Source organism: Mus musculus, chromosome 3 (assembly GCF_000001635.26).
Source record: "Mus musculus strain C57BL/6J chromosome 3, GRCm38.p6 C57BL/6J".
Taxonomy (NCBI): domain Eukaryota; kingdom Metazoa; phylum Chordata; class Mammalia; order Rodentia; family Muridae; genus Mus; species Mus musculus.
Window position 1 is genome coordinate 81191226 of NC_000069.6, and position 23721 is coordinate 81214946.

The window sequence follows — 23721 nt, forward strand, 5'->3', positions numbered from 1 at the left end:
TATGTGAATCACATCTATAAAACTGTTATTTAAATATTTTTATAGCCTATGCATATACCATTTACAGTTGTGTCCTAAACTGTCACATGAAGAGTTATAGATATTGTACATCTCAAGTCAGTGCAGTCAGATATTTTTATTTTTCTGGAGACCTGTGTAAGAGTCATATATTTTTCTATTTATATTTGATTAAAGACACGAAAAGCCCTCACATCTTAGAGTTTGAATCATTCTGGCCTGCATGGTAAGTATATGCTTTCAGGGTGTAGACTAAACTAAAATGTGTCTCAAGTTCACCAAGAAACTGTTTTCTGTAGCAGATGTAGGGTTATATAGTCTTCTGACTCTCAAAGAATGAGGTTTCCTAGTGTCAACAATTACATGATCCTGAACTCTAATCATAGGAACAAAGTGAGCCACTTCCCAGACTATCAGTAGCAGCATCAGAGCAAAACCTGGGTATGTGGGAGGCACATAGAAAACTGTTCTCTTCTCAATATCAATATAAAAATTTCTGTAACAATCTATACAAAACTTGTAGAAACCAAAATGCATCTCTGCAATATGGAAAGAAGATCTTTACAAAGATAGTTAAAATAACCATGTGAGACAGTGGCTTTAAGGTATTTATTATATGCACATCATCAGACTTAGATGACCTTCATTAAAAGGAGATGTATCTGAAAGCATGTGCTCGTAGCAAAGATTCCAAGCCTCTCATGTATTTAATCATTTTAACCACATAGGGTCTGTGGAGGCTAATCGATTAGCAGCACTGACTTCTTCAAATCTAATTTTACCGTTTTTGTTTTTTGTTTTTATTTTTCCTACTTGGATAAGTAGCCTATTGAAGAACAGTGAGATGCCTCAGGGATAAAGATACTTTCTCCCAATCCTGATGACCCAAATTCAATGTATGGTTCCCACATGGTAAAAAGAGAACACAAAAAATAGCCCCATTAGTCTCACTATTACGTCAAATGAGTGCTCAACCCTTGTATGGGCTTTTCACACTTCTGAGTTTCAAGTACTGAAAAGTTTAACCCAAACTGGTGTTATCGGTTTGCCTTTAAAATAAGCTTATTGTAGACTATTATTTAATCTTATTGTCAAGTAGATTGAAGAGAAAAATCATGTTATTAGTAGAGCCTACTACAAGAGGAGGTTTCTCCAATGGTATGTGATGATTCCCATATAGCAAAGGAGACTACCTACAGAGGGAAATTCTGTGACTCCCATAAGAGTGTTCCTGTGGAATACCTCCCCACATGGAGGAAAGCTAGAAAGCCTTCAGACTCTCTCACCTTTCTGGACTCCTCCATCGATATCCAGATTCCAAACACAGCAGACTCGAACCCAGACCACTCCTATCGTTGCAGCCTCACAACCTGCATCATTTCCCCAAACAAGAGCAATGTTCATGTACATGCTGAGAAGTCAAATGAATGCCCTCCCCTATTACGCCCTCATAAATATCTGCAGTGCTTCTGATCTATACAAGTGATTTTGTATTCTTAAAACTCTAGTAGAACATGCATCTGCTTAGTCTAGTTGTCTCCTACTATACCCCTCTGCCCATAACTACCAACATTTTGGCTTCGGGGGTTTTGGGTTTTGGGGGGCTTGGTGTTGAGTTTATCGGTTTATTTCTTTTTATAAGGAATGTGATAGACTTTGCTTGCCTCAGACTAGGTCTCTCTGTTTGGCCCAGATTGGCTTAAAATACACAGTGATTCTGCCTCAGCTTCCCAAGTGCTGTGATGCTCTGACTACACCATACTGCAGAACGTTACCCTTCAGCTCTGCTCTCAGAGTGGTTCTTACATGCTATCATTGCTCACACAGCACTCGGCACCTTCTCTCTCTTCTGGATCTTACCTAAAGGTCATAATTTGTCCATGGAGAGATGAGAACATTACAGTGGCTGTGGAATTCATCATCAGTATCCTAGAGTGGGCCATAATAGTTACATGGAACATTCTATTGAATAAATTACCTTCCTGCTTACTCCCCTTTAAAAGCCACATCTTACTATATCAACGGATAGTAGAGTTTTCTCAGAAGTGTGGGTGTCCTGCAGTAATGCTTCACAGAAGTGTTTTGTGTTTTTTGTTGCCATTGGTGATTTTTGTTACCTGTCTAAATATCGACTGTGTGATGCAATCCCTTTTTAATGGAGTGTCTGACATGAGAGAACACAATGCAGGGACAAAACATTGGTTATTCTATTTCAGGACTGTTCAGATCTGAGAAAGAACACGAAAGACATCATAGCAGAATAGGAATGTTATAGAGTAGTTTCAAAATGTGAAAATAGATGATATAATCAAAATAATTGCCACTTGTACCTTATCATCCTGTTGACGTGAGAAATGCATGCTCACTTGCTACATTGTGGGCATCTTTTGAAATGCAATGCTCTGTAATTAAGGTAGTCACATTCAGGAAGCAGATTAATGAAATCATGATTTTTGGTGTGATGGTGTTTTATTTCCTGTAAAGACAAGCAGCGAGTATGGATTCAGAAACTGATAGAGGGGATGTGAACTAAAGAAATTACAATTGTTTTTTTTAAGTTTCTTAGCACAGAGGTCATCATAGCCACAAACAGACTAAAATGCCATTTCAGGAATCACTATGGTGAAACACTAATTTCCCCTTCCAGCACAACAACTAGTGAATGTAAATCTGAGTTAGCAGAGACAAATGTGTGGGCATAGATCTCCTCTGTGGAGCAGGACAAGCTGTGGTTTGCCCTGTGCATACACCAAGTACTGGGAGGAGATGTCATGACACACCAATGGGTCATACACTTCTTACAACACAGACCATCATAAGTTATCAAGTTATGTTTGAATAATTGTTTACCATTGCTAAAATATTACTGTGTAGATAATTAAGTACATTATCCATGAAATTTTCTAAGCATAGAAAGAGCTGATTTGCTAAAATTTTTAACTATTAATTTTTAATTATTAAATCATAACTTTATTACCAATTTCCTAGGCACATGTTTTTTACACTTGCTTGGAACCTATATCCCTGCAGATGTATACAAAAGTAAGCCATGAGCAGTGCAATCTACAGGGCTACTTTGTCTTCATGTTAAATGGAATCTGGCTCTCCCGCCTTAAAGAAAAGAGCACTATCCACATCTTCAGCAGTCCATAGCAGGGTTAGTGAACACCTTTAGCAAGAAGGAATGTATTTCACCGAGCACAAGTGACATTTTTCATATGCCCCTAGGAAAGCTAAAGTTTATGGGAGCTGTGTGCCCATCTTACATTGTAAAGCATTTAAACTGTATTAAAAATTAAGGGTAATTTTGAAGTTTAACTTTTTAAACCAGATATATGTTTCTAGGAAAATATAAAATAGGAACTTTATTAACACATCTCTACCATTTCTGATAGAATATCTTATTTAATTAAATGAGACAGGGTTGGCTTGTTTAATTTCCAAGAACACACAACAGAAAATAAAATACCATGTTAAAGAATTCCCAAGATTGGAATCTGTCAGATTTTAGCTGTGGTCTAAACATAGAACTATAGTGACCTTTTGTGGGACTTTATGAGTTACGGAAAGGTGCAAGAATGGCTACAAACTACAGTGTTGCTGTTGACTGAGGTAGGAAAGCATTCAGGATGACGTTCCCATGTAAATCCCATCCAGTGCTTTAAAGTTACAGCTATTCATCAGAGGAAAGAATGAATGCAAAATGAAGTCAAGTCTCATCTGTGCAAGAAGAACTGGGAGAGAGAAGTGAGAAGCAGACTGCCAGGTACAAAGCAAACCCATTGTGCACAATGCACTGAATCCTGAACCCATGATGGCTGTCATATCAGCAAGGATAAAGGCTGAGGAAACTGACCACAAGATTCAGCCACGAATGTGTCACAATCATTCCAATCACCTCTGCTAGCAATTGCCAAGAGATGCTTTTATTACAGTCTAAATATTTATTTGTTATACTTTGTACTGCTGGCCCACTTAAATTATTTTCAAAGTATTTTATTTTACGAGTCTGAGTGTTTGGCCTCCATGTATATATGTGTACTGCATGGGTGCCAAATGGTCTCGGAGGTCAGAAAATGGTGATAGGTCTCCTGGAACTAGAGGGGAAGATGGCTGTAAGCTACTGGAAGTCGAACTCAAGTCCTTTGCATGAACAAAAACTGTTTTTAACTACTGAGACATCATTCCCCTATTAGTCTATCTTAAATAAATATGCTCAAATAGCCTTCTTTGTTCAAACACCACACAAGTTTAGTCTCTTCTCTGACTGTTAAATGTATTGAATATATAATTGAAACTACCTATCAAATATCATGTGCTAGGATTCCTCTACATACTGCACAGGGCTGCTACATGATATGTCGAGTGAGGGATAGAGGGATATGTGTGAGCACTTCTCTTCTAGAGCTCTGTGGTAAGGTAGATACCATTTCAATCTTTGTAAGGGGGTATTAGGTTTTTTTCAACTGTTCTTACCTCCTATTCTTTTCTCATTTCATGAGCACTACAAATAGCGATTTCATGAGTATTGCCTGTGATAAAGTCAAGGTCACATTACCTTGTTATGTCTCCATCAGACTTCTAGACCAAAGAGAACAGTGGGCTTCAGCCAGCACTTAAGAACAGTGACTTCCATGTTGAAGCCTGCAATGGGTAATTCATTTTAGGAATAACTGGACAGTATATGTGATATACTGTATAGTTTTCAAAATACTTTGAAAATAATTTAAGTGGGCCAACAGTACAAAGTATAACTAATAAATATTTAGACTGTAATAAAAGCATCTCTTGACATGTTGTTCTTAAGTGTTTTCAACTGCGAAAACTATTCCAGGCTTTGGTGGTGGCAGTTTTGTTGTTGTTGTTGTTGATGATGATGATGAGGGTGATGATGATGTTGTTGTTGTTGTTTCTGGGTTTTTGGGTGTGTGTATGTGTGAATTTCTCAGATCTTCGTAGGAAAAAACCAAACCACACCAAACAAACCTTGACTTAGGTTAGCACAAATGTCATTGAGAAAGTGCTTTGGGGCCTAATTTACTTAGTCATTCTGGGGAATTCCAGTGATCAATATAGATCACATATACTGTACAGTTATTCCTAAAATGAATTACCCATTGCAGGCTTCAACATGGAAGTCACTGTTCTTAAGTGCTGGCTGAAGCCCACTGTTCACTTTGGTCTAGAAGTCTGATGGAGACATAACAAGGTAAATTCAATTGTAATGCTCTTTTTATAAGACCCTAGAATCTCTAGAGTCTTGATAGGAGCACAACTGGCTATCTTCCCTAGGATTTTATTTTACTTAAATAGCTAATCTCCATCACCCACACAGTATTTAACATCTGTTCTTCAGTCGGAGTGCAAGCAATGGCTTTTCTTTGCTGGCTTAAAAATAATTTAAAAACAAAACCCAGATAACTTTTTGGATGAATTTAGATAAGAGCAAGTGGAAAGTAAAAAGAAGCATGCTGAAATGGATTGTTCCAGGGCATTCTTGTGTCTTTACAGAACTGCGTGTCAGTTGTTCCTGGCACACAGTTTTGTCTGCATGCCCCGTCTGCAGTTAAAGCTCTTAAAATCAAAGCTATGTGCAATATATCAGCTTGACATTATATAAATGAGGCTGGACACACCTCTAAGAAGGCTGTTGCTCAAAGCTTCGTTTTTAAAATCCTTTTCTTTCTGAGAAGAGGTTTTTCAATATTGCCTGGGTTGGCCTTGAACTTCTGGGGTCAACCACCTAAGTAGCTGGAAGTGTGCACACATACTTGACTTTAGCTGTTTATTTTTAACAACAATATAGTATGCATTATTAACTAACTGTGTTAGGCATGAACGAAGTGGAATCTGTATCAGTCTAGATTATACTGCATGCAGTTGACAGAGAACAGCGTATCATAAACTGCAACTGGCACTATACTTTTGCAGTTGCTAGGCTACTTACTCAACACAAACATTTGTGTGTGTGTGTGTGTGTGTGTGTGTGTGTGTGTGTATGTTTGTCCAAAAAAGCCTCACTGTCAATGATGTGTTTTCAAAATAGCTCATGCAGACCCTAATGAAATGACAAGCTGGTTGTTTATAAAGCAGTAACTATTTACTGTGAACTTACAAGCAGGTCTTATTTTATGGAGGCTGCTTCCTCTTAAAAAAAAAAAAAGGAAAGATGATAATGAGTTCAGAAAACGCTTAACATAGCCACAATAAACACATCCTACTGAGGCATCACTCTCAGGTTTCTCACTGGAGAAGTCTGTAAGGAAACATGCTCTTGCTGCCAGTTTTGCTGTCTGGCTCCAGTGACCCCAATGCACTTCATCTGACTAGTACTTGGGCCTCAAGGGCAGCCAGATAATACATTTTCAATAATGAAAATGGAAATCGATTTGTTTCGCAGATACTCTTTTATACCAAGTTCATTTTTGTGGTCTTCACCTACAAAAGTCTGTGTGATACTTGTCTGACGACTTGCTTTACAGAAACAACTGTCAGGTTCGCTCTCTCTGGATGAGCGAAGATGGTAGAATATCAAGCTTAGGAAATGTGAGTCGCAAGGGCCACACCTTTTACCCTTTGGCATACAGTGCTCTGTAGGTTTGTGGTAAATGTTTGTTAAATGATTCATAGATGTAGGATAGTAAAACTGGTAATGTCACTGTCCTAAAGGGTGGCATTGAAAACTATGCTATAGATCACTGAAGTGACCTGTTTTTTTCTTTGTAGACATTCCAGAGTATGGCCATCTACTGACAAACAATGAGTTCCTATCTTTATGCAGATAAAGAAATAGAAAGCAGTGAAATCGAGTCCAATGGGCTTTCTTTAAATTTAACAACCCAGTCATTAGCATTTTAAAATGCTAAAAATATTGATTTGCTTATCTATCTTTTTATCTATTTATTCATTCGTTTGTTTGTTTGTTTGTTTGTTTGGGGGCTGTACATACAGAAACACACATGCAGAGGTCAAGCATAATTCACGGAGTTGTTTTACTCCTTCCAGTGCGTGAGATCTGAAGTTCAAACTCATGTCATCAGGCTGGCCTTCAGGTGCCTTTATCATCCACAGAGCCATTTGGCAATTATCTCACCCATGCTTAAATACTTTCAAATATCGAACATATTGTTTGAATCTTTCCTTGCTGAATATAGCAGAAAATGTCTGAAAGTTTGGCCTGAACAATGGATTTTAGCAATAGGAAAATAGAAATTGGAGGAATTAGTGGGTGTTCTTTCCTCTAACTTCTGTTTTCCATTCTCTGCCTCTTCTGAAAATCCCCAGAAGCATCACAGGAGAAGCAGAACTCTGAACAGGCAGGCCTTCCTTACCCGGGGACTGTTCACGGAACCCATGGAAAGAGAATATTGTTAATTTTCCATGCTTTACTATTGGTGGGGAATCTTCTGGGGTGGGGCAGGGGCTTTGTTCCTACTCAGTTTGACTTTAACTGTGTGCAAGGCGTTTTTGCAGATGTCTCAGTCAGTCTACACAAGTACATGACAAGAATCTTCACTTCCAACTTCTGTCATTTTGGGGAGGCTTTGAAATGGAGGCTTCATGGAACTCAAAGTGCCTATGCACTGCTGTAGTTTTTATATTAATATGATGAACTGTTCTGTAAAAATAACTCCTACTGTAGCTTCCCCACTGAGATTCTAACAGAACTGCAAGTAGAAAGTAGCTTCTTTGCTAAGATTCCAACAGACCTGGAAGCAGCAAAGAGCACAGGCCAAGTGGCACTGTACATACCTTAAATAACTGCTCATGCTACATCTTCCATCTGATACTTTTAATACATACATTTTGCCTGTCTTTTAAAAAAATATGTAATATTTTTGTGAACAGATTACAAAACTTTGAATTTTCATAATCATGAGATTTGTGCATTAATCTCTAGAAAGTCTCTTAATGTGTATCATATCCATATATATATATATATATATATATATATATATATATTGGCTTAGATCTTTAAATGTTCAAATATTTTTCATTTAACTTTCATATTAGATATCTAAGGAACCTACGTTAAAGTAAAACAAACCTTTTTTCTAGGTCATTGATTATACCCATCACATAGTTCCTGGTCGTCATGTACATTCTACCAAAGAAATTTTGTGTTACATCAACAATTAGAAAATAGAGTATATGAAAACATAAGAAAAAGAGTGAATTTCTTTTTTTCCAATTTTTATTAAGTATTTTCTTCATTTACATTTCAAATGCTATCCCAAAAGTCCCTATACCCCCCACTCCCCTACCCACCCACTCCTACTTCTTGGCCCTGGCGGTCCCCTGTACTGGGACATGTACAGTTTGCAAGACCAAGGGGCCTCTCTTCCCGATGATGGCTGACTAGGCCATCTTCTGCTACATATGCAGCTAGAGACACAAGCTCTGGTACTGGTACTGGTTGGTTCATATTGTTCCACCTGTAGGGCTGCAGACCCCTTAAGCTTCTTGGGTAATTTCTTTAGCTCCTCCATTGGGGGCCCTGTGATCCACCCAATAGCTGACTGTGAGCATCCACTTCTGTGTTTGCTAGGCCCTGGCAGAGTCTCACAAGAGACAGCTATATCAGGGTCCTTTCAGCAAAATCTTGCTGGCATATGCACTAGTGTCTATGTTTGATGGCTGATTATGGGATGGACCCCTGGGTAGGGCAGTCTCTGGATGGTCCATCCTTTCTTCTCAGCTCCAAATATTGTGAAGAGTGAATTTCTACTCTCAAAAGTTTAGCAATGTGTGGGGTCTACCTACAGTTTCAGTTCAGTTGTGGAAGTGCTTGCTTTGCATGCATAAGGACCCAAGTTCATTCTTCCAGTGTTGATGAAGCAGATGCAATGAGTCCCTGAGGTGCCTGGCATAATCAGTGAGCCCTGGACCAGTTGAGAGACCCTATCTCATTCAAACAAGATTATTGGTACCTGAGAAAAGACAGCCAGCATTGCTTTCTCACCTCTATATATGTGTGTACAAGCTTTTGCACACACTCATATGAACACAATTAAAAACATAATTGGCAAATAAAAAGTATCATAAAATAACTGAAGAACATTTTAGTCCTGATATTTTAATAGTCCTGATAGTAATTCCAAACACCTTATCCAAGGCTGTCATCTGCATTGTTGATAATCATATGTGTGACATCATCTCCTGCTAGTTGTGGGAGGGATCTGAACTCACAAAGCTTAGTGTTCCTGGAAGGGCTAGTCCTGCCCAGGGAAGAGGGCTGCTTGTTTTTAATGTCTAGAGCAGACTTCCAAACAAGGGTCCCATACGGTGCCTGTAGAGAGACATATTGTCAGATTGGCAGAATTGAAATACTATTTTCAGGGAGGCCCAAGCTGATGTTGCTGGATTTGTAGATGGGTCAATTTGAATCAATAGAAGGAAGAAATTAGCGTGCAGGGGCTGTGAACAGCTGTTCTCTGGGGAAGAGTCTGGAATAAATGTAATTTGTGTGGTGGTTAGGAAGACACTGGATGAAGGTAATCTAATAAGCACGAACTGGCATTAGGCGGAAGGTGTGATCATGGGACCTGCCTGCACACTAACTGCTAAGGAATTTGGATTTTATCCTTCAGATAAGAAATCACATGGTCGGTGACACACTATTTTAGGTAGATAAAACCACACGTCAGCAATGTAGGGAAAAAGCAGCGAAGAACTAAGTCCAAAAGACAAGGCTTGCCGTCAGTGCAGATAAGGACTGACAAAGAGAAGATCTGATGCAATGGCACGTTAGTCTGATAGATGTGGTTTTCTTTAGGCTTCCCAAAGGAATCCATGGTTGCAATAAGAAAAAAACAAACTGAACATAGAGAAAATGTGAGAAAACAGTGAAGAGACTCATTCTCATTCCTTGCCTGTACTGTTATTAAATTTTTAATTTTGGCTTAATTGGTTTATGTTGAAATCAGCATTTTAGGAGAAATTTTATTGTTTGTTTTGTGAATAGGGATTCTTGAAGGATCTCATTTGTAATGGCCATCCATCATTCTGTATTTTAGATACAAACATAGATTGTTGCAATTTTATATTTTCCATGCTTTAATTATTTTGAATCTCATAAATCAACATCAAATAATATAAATCTCTTATTAGATTCTCTTCTTCCTGCATTGATTTGGATAGGTGATATCAGTTACATTGTAGGAAAATGTATTTGTTCTATACACTTACTTTGACCTGTTCTCACATTAACTGTGATATGGCACCTCTTATCTTGAGTTAGCATCAAAAATGGGACCAAAAAAGTGAACTGCTTTATATAAAAGTGCTCAACCTTCCCCACGCTTCCTGTGTAGCTTGCCTCCCTTTTTCTCTGTTTCAAGTCCCAGTGTGATTGACATGTTAGCATAATACATGCTCTGGTCTCCACTGACTATAGCTTTACCTCTGAGGAGGCATGTTTCCATACACACTCTCCTCTAGGCACTGTCCAAGAAGTTCAGTTTACTCACACCATCAATAATACATTTACAGCTTTTCCTACACCATGTATGTATGGTAGTACGTCTCCTTTAGTAGGCAAAAGTGACCTAAGTTTGTTTTGCATGAGTGAATGAATTTTAAAGTGTTATCTTCTTACACTTTTAGATCATTCAGTGTCCTATTTGAAGTTTGCTTATTTTCTTTCACCTTATTATCTTTTTAAAAATAGAGTGCAGATAATAGCCTACTGACAGTCATGATTTGTTAGGATATTCTCCAAGTGCCTGCCTTCTGTCTTAATTTTGTCTGATAAGTCTATTATATTAAAAGCCTTTAAGAGAATTCCTCAAACTCATCTTCAATGGTTTAGATGGTTCCAATCATTTATTTTTAATTTTTAATTACTTGATTGCATTGCTGTCACCTCTTTTCTTGTTATGTGTATATGTACGTGAGTGAGTGCAGTTGCCTTCAGAGGATAGAAGGTAAAAAATCCCCGGGAGCTGTGAGTTACAGAAGGTCATGAACCTACCCAGTGTCGGTGTTGGGAACCAAACTCAGCGTGCTCTAAGAATAGTATACATACTATATATATATATGTATATATATATATATATATATATATATATATATATATATATATATATATATATATACTATGTTTGACCTGTGGAGATATTACTAATGTTATTATTTGAAAATTTCATACACCTCTTCTCTTTCCTCTAACTGCATGTGTTGTGTTCTCTAAATATATAGATAGTTAGATAGATAGATAAATAGATAGATAGATAGATAGATAGATAGATAGATAGATAGATAGATAGATAGATAGATAAATGTTCCCACTGAGTGCACTTAATGCTGCCTATATGCCTGACTATAGGATAATCTACTGGAGCATAACTAGGGACCTCACTCATGAAGGAAATGAATGTCTACCTTTCAACAGCTATCAGTTGCCAATGGTTTCTCAGTTATGGATGGGATTTCATGAACATTCCCTCATTCATGCAGGCTTTGGGGCTATTTTGATGCTGTGTAGGTCTTGTGAATGTATTCACAGGCCACTATCATTTTACATGGTCAATAGCCTTCTCATGTCTATCAAATATGTTTCACTGTAGAGGCCCAGTACCTCTGGCTCTTATAATCCTTCTGCCACCTTTTCTCAGACAAATGAGTAGTCTAATGGGGAGAGTGTCTGATGTAGCTGATATAGTCTGAGAACTGAGCACTCAATATCTTTTATTCTCAACATATTGACCTCTCGGTATTCAGTTATGGAGGTTGAGAGATACCCTAATCTATGTGTGTAAAGATAAGAACTTAAGGCCTGGGCTATTACTATTGGCAGATTAATAACCATAGGTTCTCCTCTATACCCTTTTTTTGTCAAACCACAGGCTTTTTAACAAATAATGGGATCAAGTGTTGGTTACCTACATATAATTTGTGCCACTATTGCAATACTGGGTATATTTCGGTATGTCACTCGATGTTGTATCCCACTGCATTCACAACTCAGTAAGATTGTTATTTTTCTCACATTGAGCACAGAGCATCTTCTAGCATTGTAAAATCTAGCCAGGAGGGATGGATGCTCCAAATCAGGACCAGCTTGAATTCTCCATGTCTTGTTATTAAGTAATGTGGTGTCTTCTGCACCCAACTCTTATTATCACATTCTGGAGACAATCAAAAGGGAATATACTACATTATTTAGGCATCTATGAGACTCAACTAACTAAAAGTAGGTACTGGTAATAAGCTTTGTAACAGTTATATAGATTGACAGGTTGTTCTCCTGGGGTTTCTCTTGTACCTTAATCATATATTTAAAAAATTTTAAAGTAAAATTATAAAGAAAATAATCCAAACTGATTGAGCAGATAAAGTTGCATTTGTATTATTTTGTGTAATTTGGGAGGGGGTCATTGTATTTTCTGACCTGTTGATTTTCATTGTTTTGGGAAATGAGAACAGCTTTTCTAAAGACAACATATGTTAATCCTGTACTCAGACCTTTAGTTAACTTTCCCTCTTTTTATCTCTTTGTTTAAATCTCTAGAATGATAATCTGTATCTGCCACCGGTTTCCAATGGAGCCATGAATTAGCACATAGTGCATGTACTTTCAATTTTCTAGACAGAGAAAACAACATTCTCACCAAACTTAGATCCATACATTGTGGTAGTGGAAATAAGTGTCTCTTATACCCTATTACACAGAGTTCATCTACATGAAGTTTTGTAAAGCAATTAGTTTTTGCTTTTCTTTTCTTCATTTTTTTTCTAGATAAAATATCATACATGAATCCTAGATTGGCCTCAAACTTGAAATTCTCCTGTCTCAGCCTTCTTCTGTGTCATGGTATTACAGATATACACCATTAGACCCTGCTGCAAAATGATTACTGCTGACGGGTGATGGACGTAGTCTTGCTTCCTCTGTACTTCCGGCATTAGTCTGAGTTTCTTGGTGGAAGTGAAGAAAAGGAACAGGTTGACATTTTTAAAACAGTTAATGAGGGATTCATTTCACTTTCAGCAAGTCACAGAAACCACGAGTCCTTCGGTGTTGCCCCCTTCATCTTTGTCATTGGACCTGCTCAACAATGCTGTGACTGCCTTCAGTACCTTGGAAGAGCTGATTCGGTACCTAGAGCCAGATCGATGGCAGGTGGACTTGGACAGCCTCTACAAGCCAACATGGCAGCTTTTGGGCAAGGCTTTCCTGTATGGGAAAAAAAGCAAAGGTAAGCTTCCTCTTCAGGTTAGAACTTACTTCTTAATTCTCTTAGCCATTGATGTTTTCCGATTCCTTTGTTTCTAAAAGGATGAGTTGAGAATGCCTTCAGTGATACACTTAAACAACTCATTTTATTATCATCTAAATACATGACCTACTAAATGAGAATTTAAAAGAGAGGAAAATCAAAAGATACTTCTGCTGAAAATTCCAGTCATTCCTGTCTCAGCAAATATAATTTCGATGGGGCACTCTCTTTACTGTGACAAGAATCAATGCTTATTCTAATCTACATTGTGAGATTTAAAAGAAAAGATCAGAGCTAAAAGTTAAAGTTTAGGGCTAGAAAAGGGGAATGTTTTATAGAAGTCATTCTTGCTATGTATCCCCTGGGTCACAGTTGCATCCATTCTGTAAACTCGGAAAGTTTTAAAGGGTAGGGGAAATTGTATTGACTCGAGATAGAAGTTTGCAAGGTGGGATTCACAGCAAGAAAACAATAGCTTTCAGGAGGATACAAAATGGGAATTTACCTATCTGTAAACTTTCCTTTACAACCATTACTTTTGACCCAACTTGCTTATCCTCTTTGAATTGCAAAATTTCTGATAAATAAACCCAATCTCTCAGGATATTAAAAAAAAACAATAGGGATACTAACCATAGTTCCAATAAGGTTAGCTAATTTCCATGGGAATGTGAGAAGTGTGAGGAAGCTGTATCCTACACAGATAATGCTGGAGAGAAGTAAAGGAAAATGGGACTGCTCTCAGAAACCTGTGCTCCTTAGCATCGCCTTAGAGAACAGTAAGGGGGGGATTTATGTGGAAGGAACAGTGTTTAGTTAATTTGAGCCATTCACTGTAGCGGATTGCACCAAGCTTTTTGTAAACCCTGTCAGAAGAAACTTGACTCCTGCCTTTCTTGCACGCCCTTGCAGCCTTCCTGATCGTGAGCTTTCATCTCTGAGGGTCACGTTTGGACCTGCCCAGGCCTGGCATGTCACTGTGCTGACAGACTTGGTTTCCTTTGAAAAAGTGTTTGAACATGATTATGTTCAAGGGCATGGGCAGCTGAATCTTGTCCAGATGCTGAATGCTGCTACATATTTATCAGTTCCAATCTTGATGAATAAGTTACTGACAGCCAGAGCTTCCCTTTTCTGCACTTAAGAGCAGGAAGCTGAAGATCTACAAGAGTAGCTGAACATCCATTGTACTTTTTTTTTTTTTTGCAATATAAATTAGATTATGGGGTGCATTCATGGGCAGTAGAAGTGAGAGATTGGTTTTAACTTCACATGGAATTTTTGGAGCAGTGATTCCGGATTCTATGCTAAAACTGTTCCTTTCAGCCAAGTCTTCAAGCCTGGATTCCCTCTGCCTGCTGCTCATAGATTAGGCCATAAGCTAGCTTGTAATTAGAAGAATCTGGTAGAGATCTGGATTCCTTTTAAGTATAACACCTTCATCGTCGAAGCACTTTGCAGTTTACCAAAAACATTTGCTTTTTAAATATAAGCTGGGTCTGAGGATAGCAGCGTATACTTTTAGAACTTTCCACAAACTAAAAATGCAGGTGTGGGCTGATATCTCTAGACCAGATCAGCTCCCCTGCAAGAGTCTTTTTTACAGAGGAGCTGGGAAATACTTCTAAAAGCTTCTAATTAGACATTGAAATAGACTTTTCCCAGAATAAACATATCACAATGTTACCACATTCGTCTTAGAAGGACCACCCTCAGGTTGCATTACTGTAATATGATAGCCTAGGATTGAATATCTGAAAAAAAGCAGGAACAACTAACAAAGCAAAATGTGTCTGTAATTTTCATCAGTAGTATCCTTTCTGGGAAAGCTTACAGTGTTGATAAAATTTCCTTGAGAAATCATGATTTACATTAGTGATATGGTCAGTATCATTATTTTTTAGAAACAAATTATTCCATCTTTCAGGAAGCAATCATGGAACGGTAAAGGAATCCAAAGGCAGTTTTTTCTGTGTTTACTTTGCAAATATTTTGCAGGGAGAAATTCACATAGCTTTTATTTTTTTCTTTTCTTAACTCTTTTTCTCATTATTTTAGCTGGAATTTTGCAGAATGCTTGTAAGGTTGCTTTTTTTTGGTAAGATTTTCCTTTAATGAAGCTGATATTAGTTTGAAGCCTTTGGAGGCACAGACCCATAAATGTTCAAGATGATAAGCAAATTTAGACCCTTTAACTTTAGTCCAGAGTAATCTGGACTAAACTTTAGCACACAGTAATGGTTTGGGCTTATTTTATTTATTTATTTTTCATATCTTTTTCTCTAACTCCAAGTTTTCATCCATATTGTGTAGTCACAGAGGGGAAACATTGAAATAAGGTATTTTCTAAGTCAAGCTTAACAGTAGTTTCAAAGGGGGCTTTTGACTTGTGAGTCAAGCATGATAAACGAGGGATGTGGGGTGGAAAGTGTGTTTAAATTTTCCCATTGTAGCAGGTCCGAGAGGACACTTGGGAAATCCACCCGAGCCTTTTATTGTGGTTAAGTAAACATTTTAAGAAGAACACATGAAGACCCTTTTCACATTTTGTGAAATAGTATGTTTAAAAGTATGTGTGGTAGGTGAGGGTCCTTTTCAAACTGGGGGCTTTATTAACCTTCTGAAGCCTTAGATGTAGCATAGAAATTGTGAAGACCCGCCATACCATGATGCTGGGAGCTTTTAAACATTCTCTCCCTCTCAGTCCAGAGGTCGTTTCCATCCAGAAATAGACCTAGCCAATCACATGTAGCTTTAAAATAAAATGGTAATGTGTCTACATCTCAATCATTCAGCAAAGGGAATACAGTAGAATCAGTGACGTCATTATCGTAGTGCCCCTGTTAACTTTCCTTGTCATTGTTGATCTTCACAGGGAGTTTGAAGCTAGTCACTCATTTGCTTTCTGTTTTTGTTTTTTGTTTTTAAATCTGCTTTCACAGGTTTGTTTGCAGATGAAATCCTTAAATACTCAAAGCTATGATTTCAGATAGAATTAAAAATACTTTTTTAGCTGAGTAAATCTTTGACATGAGCCCCTTAGCATTACTGCTTTGGTCATTCAGCCACTTTCCTTGCCTTTTCACCACTTTTAAAGTTAAATACAGTGATAATTTTCAATTGCATATTCTTAACCAAATATACTCCTTAGAGATTTTAAAAGCATTCCTTAACAAACTATAGTAGTTTAATTAATTCAAGAAAGCAAGTATTTTATTTTTATTTACTATCACATGTTAAAACTACTGAAAATTGCAACTTTTATTTATTGGAGTCTCACAATCATTGTTACTATTTAAAACTGTCCTTACATAAGAAAAACAAAAATGTTTATTTCTATTTTATAACCTTTCCAGTGCTAGTTTAAAGATACTTAACCCAATTCTTAGACTTTCTATAAGAGTATATTTTAAATAGTTATTTATGTAACGTAAAAATTAACCCCAAATAAATACAGGTATCTGAAATATTTAAGTTAATTTCACTTGAAATATTTCTATGGAAGGGTGGGGGAGTGGGTGGGAGAGTGTGTGGAGGACTTTTGGGATAGCATTGGAAATGTAAATGAAATAAATACCTAATAAAAAATTCTAAAAAAAATTTCTATGAAAAAGATAAAAATAATTATAAGACAGAAACTAACACCACATTTGAAATATATATTCTGTATTTACTCTTTATGTATAAGTTTGTAGAAAACATGGCATCGTTTTAACATGTTTCCCGAGGCAATATTCATGTAGAGAAAAACAATGATTCTTTAAGGATTTTTCTTGCACATCTAATGAAAGGATATTGTGTTTGTTCATCACAAGTAAAAACTAAAGGATGATATAGTTAAACAACTCACTTGAAAAAACAGAGTTAATGGCTACTGGGTAGACACTCCTCCATCTTTCAACAAGGGAACAATAGAAATCTGAAGGAATCTAATTGTTCAACATCTCAGGGGACATCAGTACGTAAGACACTGGCACTCAGCTCTCCATTGTCTGCTCTTACTCTGACATGTGTCATGTCTTTCACTGACTGTCCACTTGGCTGTCTTCAAAAACATTTTCTGCCCTCTCTTTATATTTTATATTCCTTACAGCCAGAACCATTGCAGAAGCTTCGTGGATGGCTTTCAATGAGCTGTTCTGCACCAATTTTAAGAGCCTATAATCCTTTTTAAAAATTACATTGGCCTTTTAGTCAAAGCGTTCATACTCCTACGTGCTATGCCTCCCTGCAATGCTCTCTTTGTCTGCTTTTTGACTGAGGTTAAAAGGTGTAGCCCCTGTTCTCTATATAAAGTTTCTTATTTGTAGTTCTCAATGGCCCCGTTGGCTCAGCTCTTCATATTGCACAATGCCACCTCTTCATTGGTCACTAAGTCATAATGAAGCTTTGTTTACTATGAAACAGAATGTCCAATTTGTGAGCTGTAGAGCCGTACAACCTCGCTAAGATGAGAAGGGATATTGTTAGGGTTATCATTTACCGAATAACCAGATCGCTTTTATAAAAGGAGCTTAAGGAAGCATAATCAGATGCAAGGCATGAGCAGTTTGTTCTTTGTTTTTCTCTATGCCCTGTAGTGGTGAATCTGAATCTCCTCAAGGAAGAGGTAAAACTCTACAGCTGCACACCCCGGAACTTCTCAGTGTCCATACGGGAAGAGCTAAAGAGGACAGATACCATATTCTGGCCAGGTTGTCTCCTGGTCAAGCGCTGTGGAGGAAATTGTGCCTGTTGTCTCCATAATTGCAATGAATGTCAGTGTGTCCCACGTAAAGTTACAAAAAAGTACCATGAGGTAAGAACATCATTTTCTACACAGTTTCTATGGGATGTTTTCTTCCCTAACAACAAAAGAATGAATCTAAAATATTCAGGTGATTATAATCCTGTTCCTGTCCTGGAAATACAAGCATCACATCTAGAAGGTGTTCCTATGTTCCTATTCTCACTCTTAAGGGCCTTTCATTTAAGGCACAAACATTGAAAATGTAGAATGTGCATTGTGAACAGTGGATAGTAGCTGAACAGTGACATTTTGATTTTTTTTATTTTTGTTATTGTTGCTTTTTCTGTGATATGGTGATCCAACTCAGGATTTGTGTATGCTTGTCAAGTGTCCCGTTACTGTCCAACCTAACCCAAATCATACAAGATGTATGTCTTTTATATTAAACGCAACATCTTTTTGAGGAAAAAAAGTGTGAAGCTCTTCAACTGTAAGTTTTCCAAACTATTAAAGGTGAATAGTTTAAAGAAAACTTAGAATATGAGTCACTGTCTAATTCTGAGTAACAAGATCTTTGATAATTGTTTTTACATATGGTCCAATGTCAGAACATAATACTGAAAGGACATTTATACCTCACAGTTCATATTACATTTGTTGCCTCAGATATCGTGCTCCATGTTAGCCGTCTTCTTACTCACTGTTTTCCTTTGTGCATGGTCTTTTATGAGGGTGAATTATCAGTGAAGGGGTGAACTTGCACTGAGCAAGAGCAGTGTGATACTCTCGAGCTGACTGACAGAGGCTTGTTGCTTTTTCCACTTTCATACTTGACCCAATGGTTTCTCTCTATCTCTAACTTCATAAATTTAATTAATTGGTTGTTTGATGGTGACAGAAGAAAATGGAGGACAGAAAGAAGGAGCGATAATGAGAATGATATGATCCATTGCCCCTACCTCTCCAAACTAGGCTACACCACTTAAAGTTTCAGACCGTCCCTGGAATAGCTCCATCAGCTGCTAAATGTTCAGTCCACAAGTCTTCAGATGGCATTTCCTATTAAACCATAGCAGAAATTAAGCCAGAGTTTCATGTATTCTAGGTGAACATCATTTCCTACAACTGAGCCCCAATTCAAGCAGTTCTACAATCTCTCTCTCTCTCTCTCTCTCTCTCTCTCTCCCCATTCATTCTTATGTCATACATCCTAATTTCCATATATTTCTATGTAATATTGTCTAGTATCCACAAGCAAATTTTCATTTCCAGTTGCATCTTCTAAATGTTACAACCTTCAGTAGAGTTTAAAAGAAACAATACCCACCTCTTCACTAGAATTTCTTATCCCATTCTTTAAAATTACTGTAGCATGAGTCTTCTGCTCTTTTTTGAAGATGTTCAGAAGATACATATTAGAAGAGTCAGGCAGAGGGAGGCAGAGGTGCCTCCTGAGCCCACTGTACAGTCTGGAGGAACTACACTTCTTATACTGTATTCCTTTGCTGCTGAGTAGAGAAACTGTAGAGATGGAGGTGGGAACTCATGACACTGGCTCTACTGATGCTCTGACTTACCAAAAAACAAAACAAAACAGAACAACAATAACAACAATAAAAACTCCTTCCAGGAAAGGGAAAGAAATATGAAGCAAGATTATGATAAAATAATAACAACATTATCAATTTTATAATTCATGACACCCCTACTGATTTAAAAACTTTGTCATTGGTAATATAAAGTAATATCTATTTATCTAATTAGTTAACCTTACACTAAAGGGATACAAATGCACTGACTTTTGGTCCAAAATTATGAAATGTAATGGGCTGAAAATGTTCCTTTCAAAGTTCAGCATTTCTGATACTTCCTGTAAGACTTTGACGTCTATCTTTCAATAAAGGAAACAAACTGATAATCAATGGTAGTGAGGCTTCATTAAATTGATAGTTGTTATTCAAGTTTTAATAACTTCTCCTTTGGCCTAGGTGCAAATAATAACTATTGCCTTCATTGCGTCTAAATCTATTTACTCCCGTGTAAAGGAAAGCAATAACTACAGATTACATCATAGGATCATTGTGAGTTAAACTATGTAAACACATTATTATTGTGCCTGGTACCCAGTAAGTATTCCAAAAATGTGAGCTAATTAAGCTCCGCTAGAATCACATGTTCCAAAATTATGCATGCATTACCCAGGTTTCCTTTGTAAGTCTTCAAACAAACAGTCATGAGACATGATTTGGGTCCCTGTGGATTAATGATAATTTACAGGAGTAGGAAATTTTCACAGTCACTTCTTGGAGTTCTCTATGTTATAAGGAGAAAGCAGGGAAACTGAACACTTCCATATTATTATGTGCTCTGGGATTTGTTTGTAATCCAAATGACATAAGTTCTAGAATTTATAGTTTCTGTCCTAAAACATATTGACTCTCCAATACTTCAAATACTTTTGATAGATTGCATAATTAGATACTTTTCTCACAATACTATAGAGATCCATTGTTAATTTTGCCATCTATATTTTTTGTCTGAAATCTGAACAACCTAAATTGTGGAAAAAGTTTGTTTAATAGAGGCCTCATTGTTACTGCTGAGCCTCCTTAGCACTGTACAGTAAGACCCAGATGCAGAAACTAAGCTGTGGCAGAGGCCGATGCTTATGGAGTACATCTAATCCATCTCATCAAGTTTATAGAGGACTTGAAGTGTAGCCAAGAAAATTAATGAGTGGCATAATTGAGCAAGCTCAGCTGTGGAATGATCGAGTTTCTTACCACGCTATGCCCATGGTTTGAGTGCATTGCATCAAGTGTAAATATTTGCCCAGTTGAGAAGTGTATGAAAAGAAGAAGCTAAAACAACAGAAAAACAAATTGTCTACCAGTGCTTTCAAAACCCTTGAGGTGAAATTATCTCTCGTATAACATTTAGGAAGCAATTAGCACACAGTGAATCTTTCCGTTTAAGAGCTTTTCTGTGTGCTTTGAGACTTCTGGCATTAAGGCATCCTTTCTTTTATGAAATGACAGTAGTGGATGACTGGGATGTTGAAGCTAGAGGGAAGGACCATGCATACATGTAACTTCACTAAGCAACATGAAAGAGTGTGCATGTTTTTCTTCGGCCCCCAATGTTATTGTTTATTTGTTTTGTACTGTTGCTTTTGTGTTTGTTTTCTGATTTTTGAAATGTTACTTGTCCATGAAGTCAAGCACAGTAAACAATGTTTTTTTAAAGGAGACATATTTATTCCCTTTTAGGTCCTTCAGTTGAGACCAAAAACTGGAGTCAAGGGATTGCATAAGTCACTCACTGATGTGGCTCTGGAACACCACGAGGAATGTGACTGTGTGTGTAGAGGAAACGCAGGAGGGTAACTGCAGCCTTCGTAGCAGCACACGTGAGCACTGGCATTCTGTGTACCCCCACAAGCAACCTTCATCCCCACCAGCGTTGGCCGCAGGGCTCTCAGCTGCTGATGCTGGCTATGGTAAAGATCTTACTCGTCTCCAACCAAATTCTCAGTTGTTTGCTTCAATAGCCTTCCCCTGCAGGACTTCAAGTGTCTTCTAAAAGACCAGAGGCACCAAGAGGAGTCAATCACAAAGCACTGCCTTCTAGAGGAAGCCCAGACAATGGTCTTCTGACCACAGAAACAAATGAAATGAATGTAGATCGCTAGCAAACTCTGGAGTGACAGCATTTCTTTTCCACTGACAGAATGGTGTAGCTTAGTTGTCTTGATATGGGCAAGTGATGTCAGCACAAGAAAATGGTGAAAAACACACACTTGATTGTGAACAATGCAGAAATACTTGGATTTCTCCAACCTGTTTGCATAGATAGACAGATGCTCTGTTTTCTACAAACTCAAAGCTTTTAGAGAGCAGCTATGTTAATAGGAATTAAATGTGCCATGCTGAAAGGAAAGACTGAAGTTTTCAATGCTTGGCAACTTCTCCGCAATTTGGAGGAAAGGTGCGGTCATGGTTTGGAGAAAGCACACCTGCACAGAGGAGTGGCCTTCCCTTCCCTTCCCTCTGAGGTGGCTTCTGTGTTTCATTGTGTATATTTTTATATTCTCCTTTTGACATTATAACTGTTGGCTTTTCTAATCTTGTTAAATATTTCTATTTTTACCAAAGGTATTTAATATTCTTTTTTATGACAACCTAGAGCAATTATTTTTAGCTTGATAATTTTTTTTTCTAAACAAAATTGTTATAGCCAGAAGAACAAAGATGATTGATATAAAAATCTTGTTGCTCTGACAAAAACATATGTATTTCTTCCTTGTATGGTGCTAGAGCTTAGCGTCATCTGCATTTGAAAAGATGGAATGGGGAAGTTTTTAGAATTGGTAGGTCGCAGGGACAGTTTGATAACAACTGTACTATCATCAATTCCCAATTCTGTTCTTAGAGCTACGAACAGAACAGAGCTTGAGTAAATATGGAGCCATTGCTAACCTACCCCTTTCTATGGGAAATAGGAGTATAGCTCAGAGAAGCACGTCCCCAGAAACCTCGACCATTTCTAGGCACAGTGTTCTGGGCTATGCTGCGCTGTATGGACATATCCTATTTATTTCAATACTAGGGTTTTATTACCTTTAAACTCTGCTCCATACACTTGTATTAATACATGGATATTTTTATGTACAGAAGTATATCATTTAAGGAGTTCACTTATTATACTCTTTGGCAATTGCAAAGAAAATCAACATAATACATTGCTTGTAAATGCTTAATCTGTGCCCAAGTTTTGTGGTGACTATTTGAATTAAAATGTATTGAATCATCAAATAAAATAATCTGGCTATTTTGGGGACAAGTGTAAGTGTTCGTCTAAGTGTATGTGGTGTGTGTGGGGGGGGGTGAGGCGGTTGTGGGTATCCATGAGTGTGAACATGTCTGCCTCTTTGGTTCCAAGGAAAGGAAGATAATAAAGTACTCAGTTACCATCTTTTGCATTGTAGAAAAACATCTGCCAGTTCACCCTCCCCTGTCTTCTTCTTTCTAATTTCTTGTTGCAATGAAGTTCTTCCCCCCCCCAGTGGTATTAATAGTAAATTCTGATTAAGTAAACTGTATAGGATCTAAAAGTAAAAGATGCATTGTAAAATGTGTGGTGATATAGTATATGATTAGATTAAGTGAGGGGCAGATTCCATAAGTTCCTATTCCTGTCTCCATTTTCTATGGCAACATCTGCAGTATGTAGTAGCTAGTCTATGGATTACCAGGGTATTTCAAAATATAGTCCTTCCATTCTAGGCACAGATCTCTTGGGGTCTGGTTTCTTCAGCACTTGGCTGTAGGCTTGGCGAAACATCACATGTCCAGAGACAGTCTCTCCAGACTGAGCTTGCAAAGAGTACCCATTGACTGTGACCCTGCTGCTGGCAGCCCTGCCCTACCTCCCACCATGTGAGAAACAAGTACACAAATAAACATGTTCTCTGTCTCATTTCTTTAACCTTTTGCCCTTTTGTCCCAGCGCTATAGAGACCCAGAAATAACTTCACCAAGCATCATGGGAAGTGCAGAATATCGGCAGTTTCCAGGTCTTACTGGCAAAGTAAGAACTGTGAGAGATTACACGGAATTACCTACCAGATGTGTTTACCTTGGTATTTCTAACCATTTCCCTTGTCAGTTTTAAAATATTTATTGTTCTCTTTGGTGGTCAAACGTGATCATAAAAGTATCACTCTGTTCCCTACTGCCAGTGAGTGAGGGTAAG

The 23721-nt window shown here is 37.6% G+C and overlaps 1 protein-coding gene across 3 annotated transcripts in view; it reads left to right on the top strand.

Moving 5' to 3' along the window:
* The window catches only part of Pdgfc (platelet-derived growth factor, C polypeptide), a 177625-nt gene extending 154810 nt beyond the window's left edge, over positions 1-22815 (top strand). For all 3 annotated transcript variants that reach the window (NM_001357746.1, NM_019971.3, XM_017319655.2), the window contains 3 exons: positions 13010-13217; positions 17819-18036; positions 21237-22815. In NM_001357746.1, coding sequence (NP_001344675.1) covers positions 13010-13217; positions 17819-18036; positions 21237-21353 — 543 coding nt within the window. In that variant the 3' untranslated portion in view covers positions 21354-22815. The remainder of the gene's footprint in view (positions 1-13009; positions 13218-17818; positions 18037-21236) is intronic.
* Positions 22816-23721: the final 906 nt, after the last annotated feature.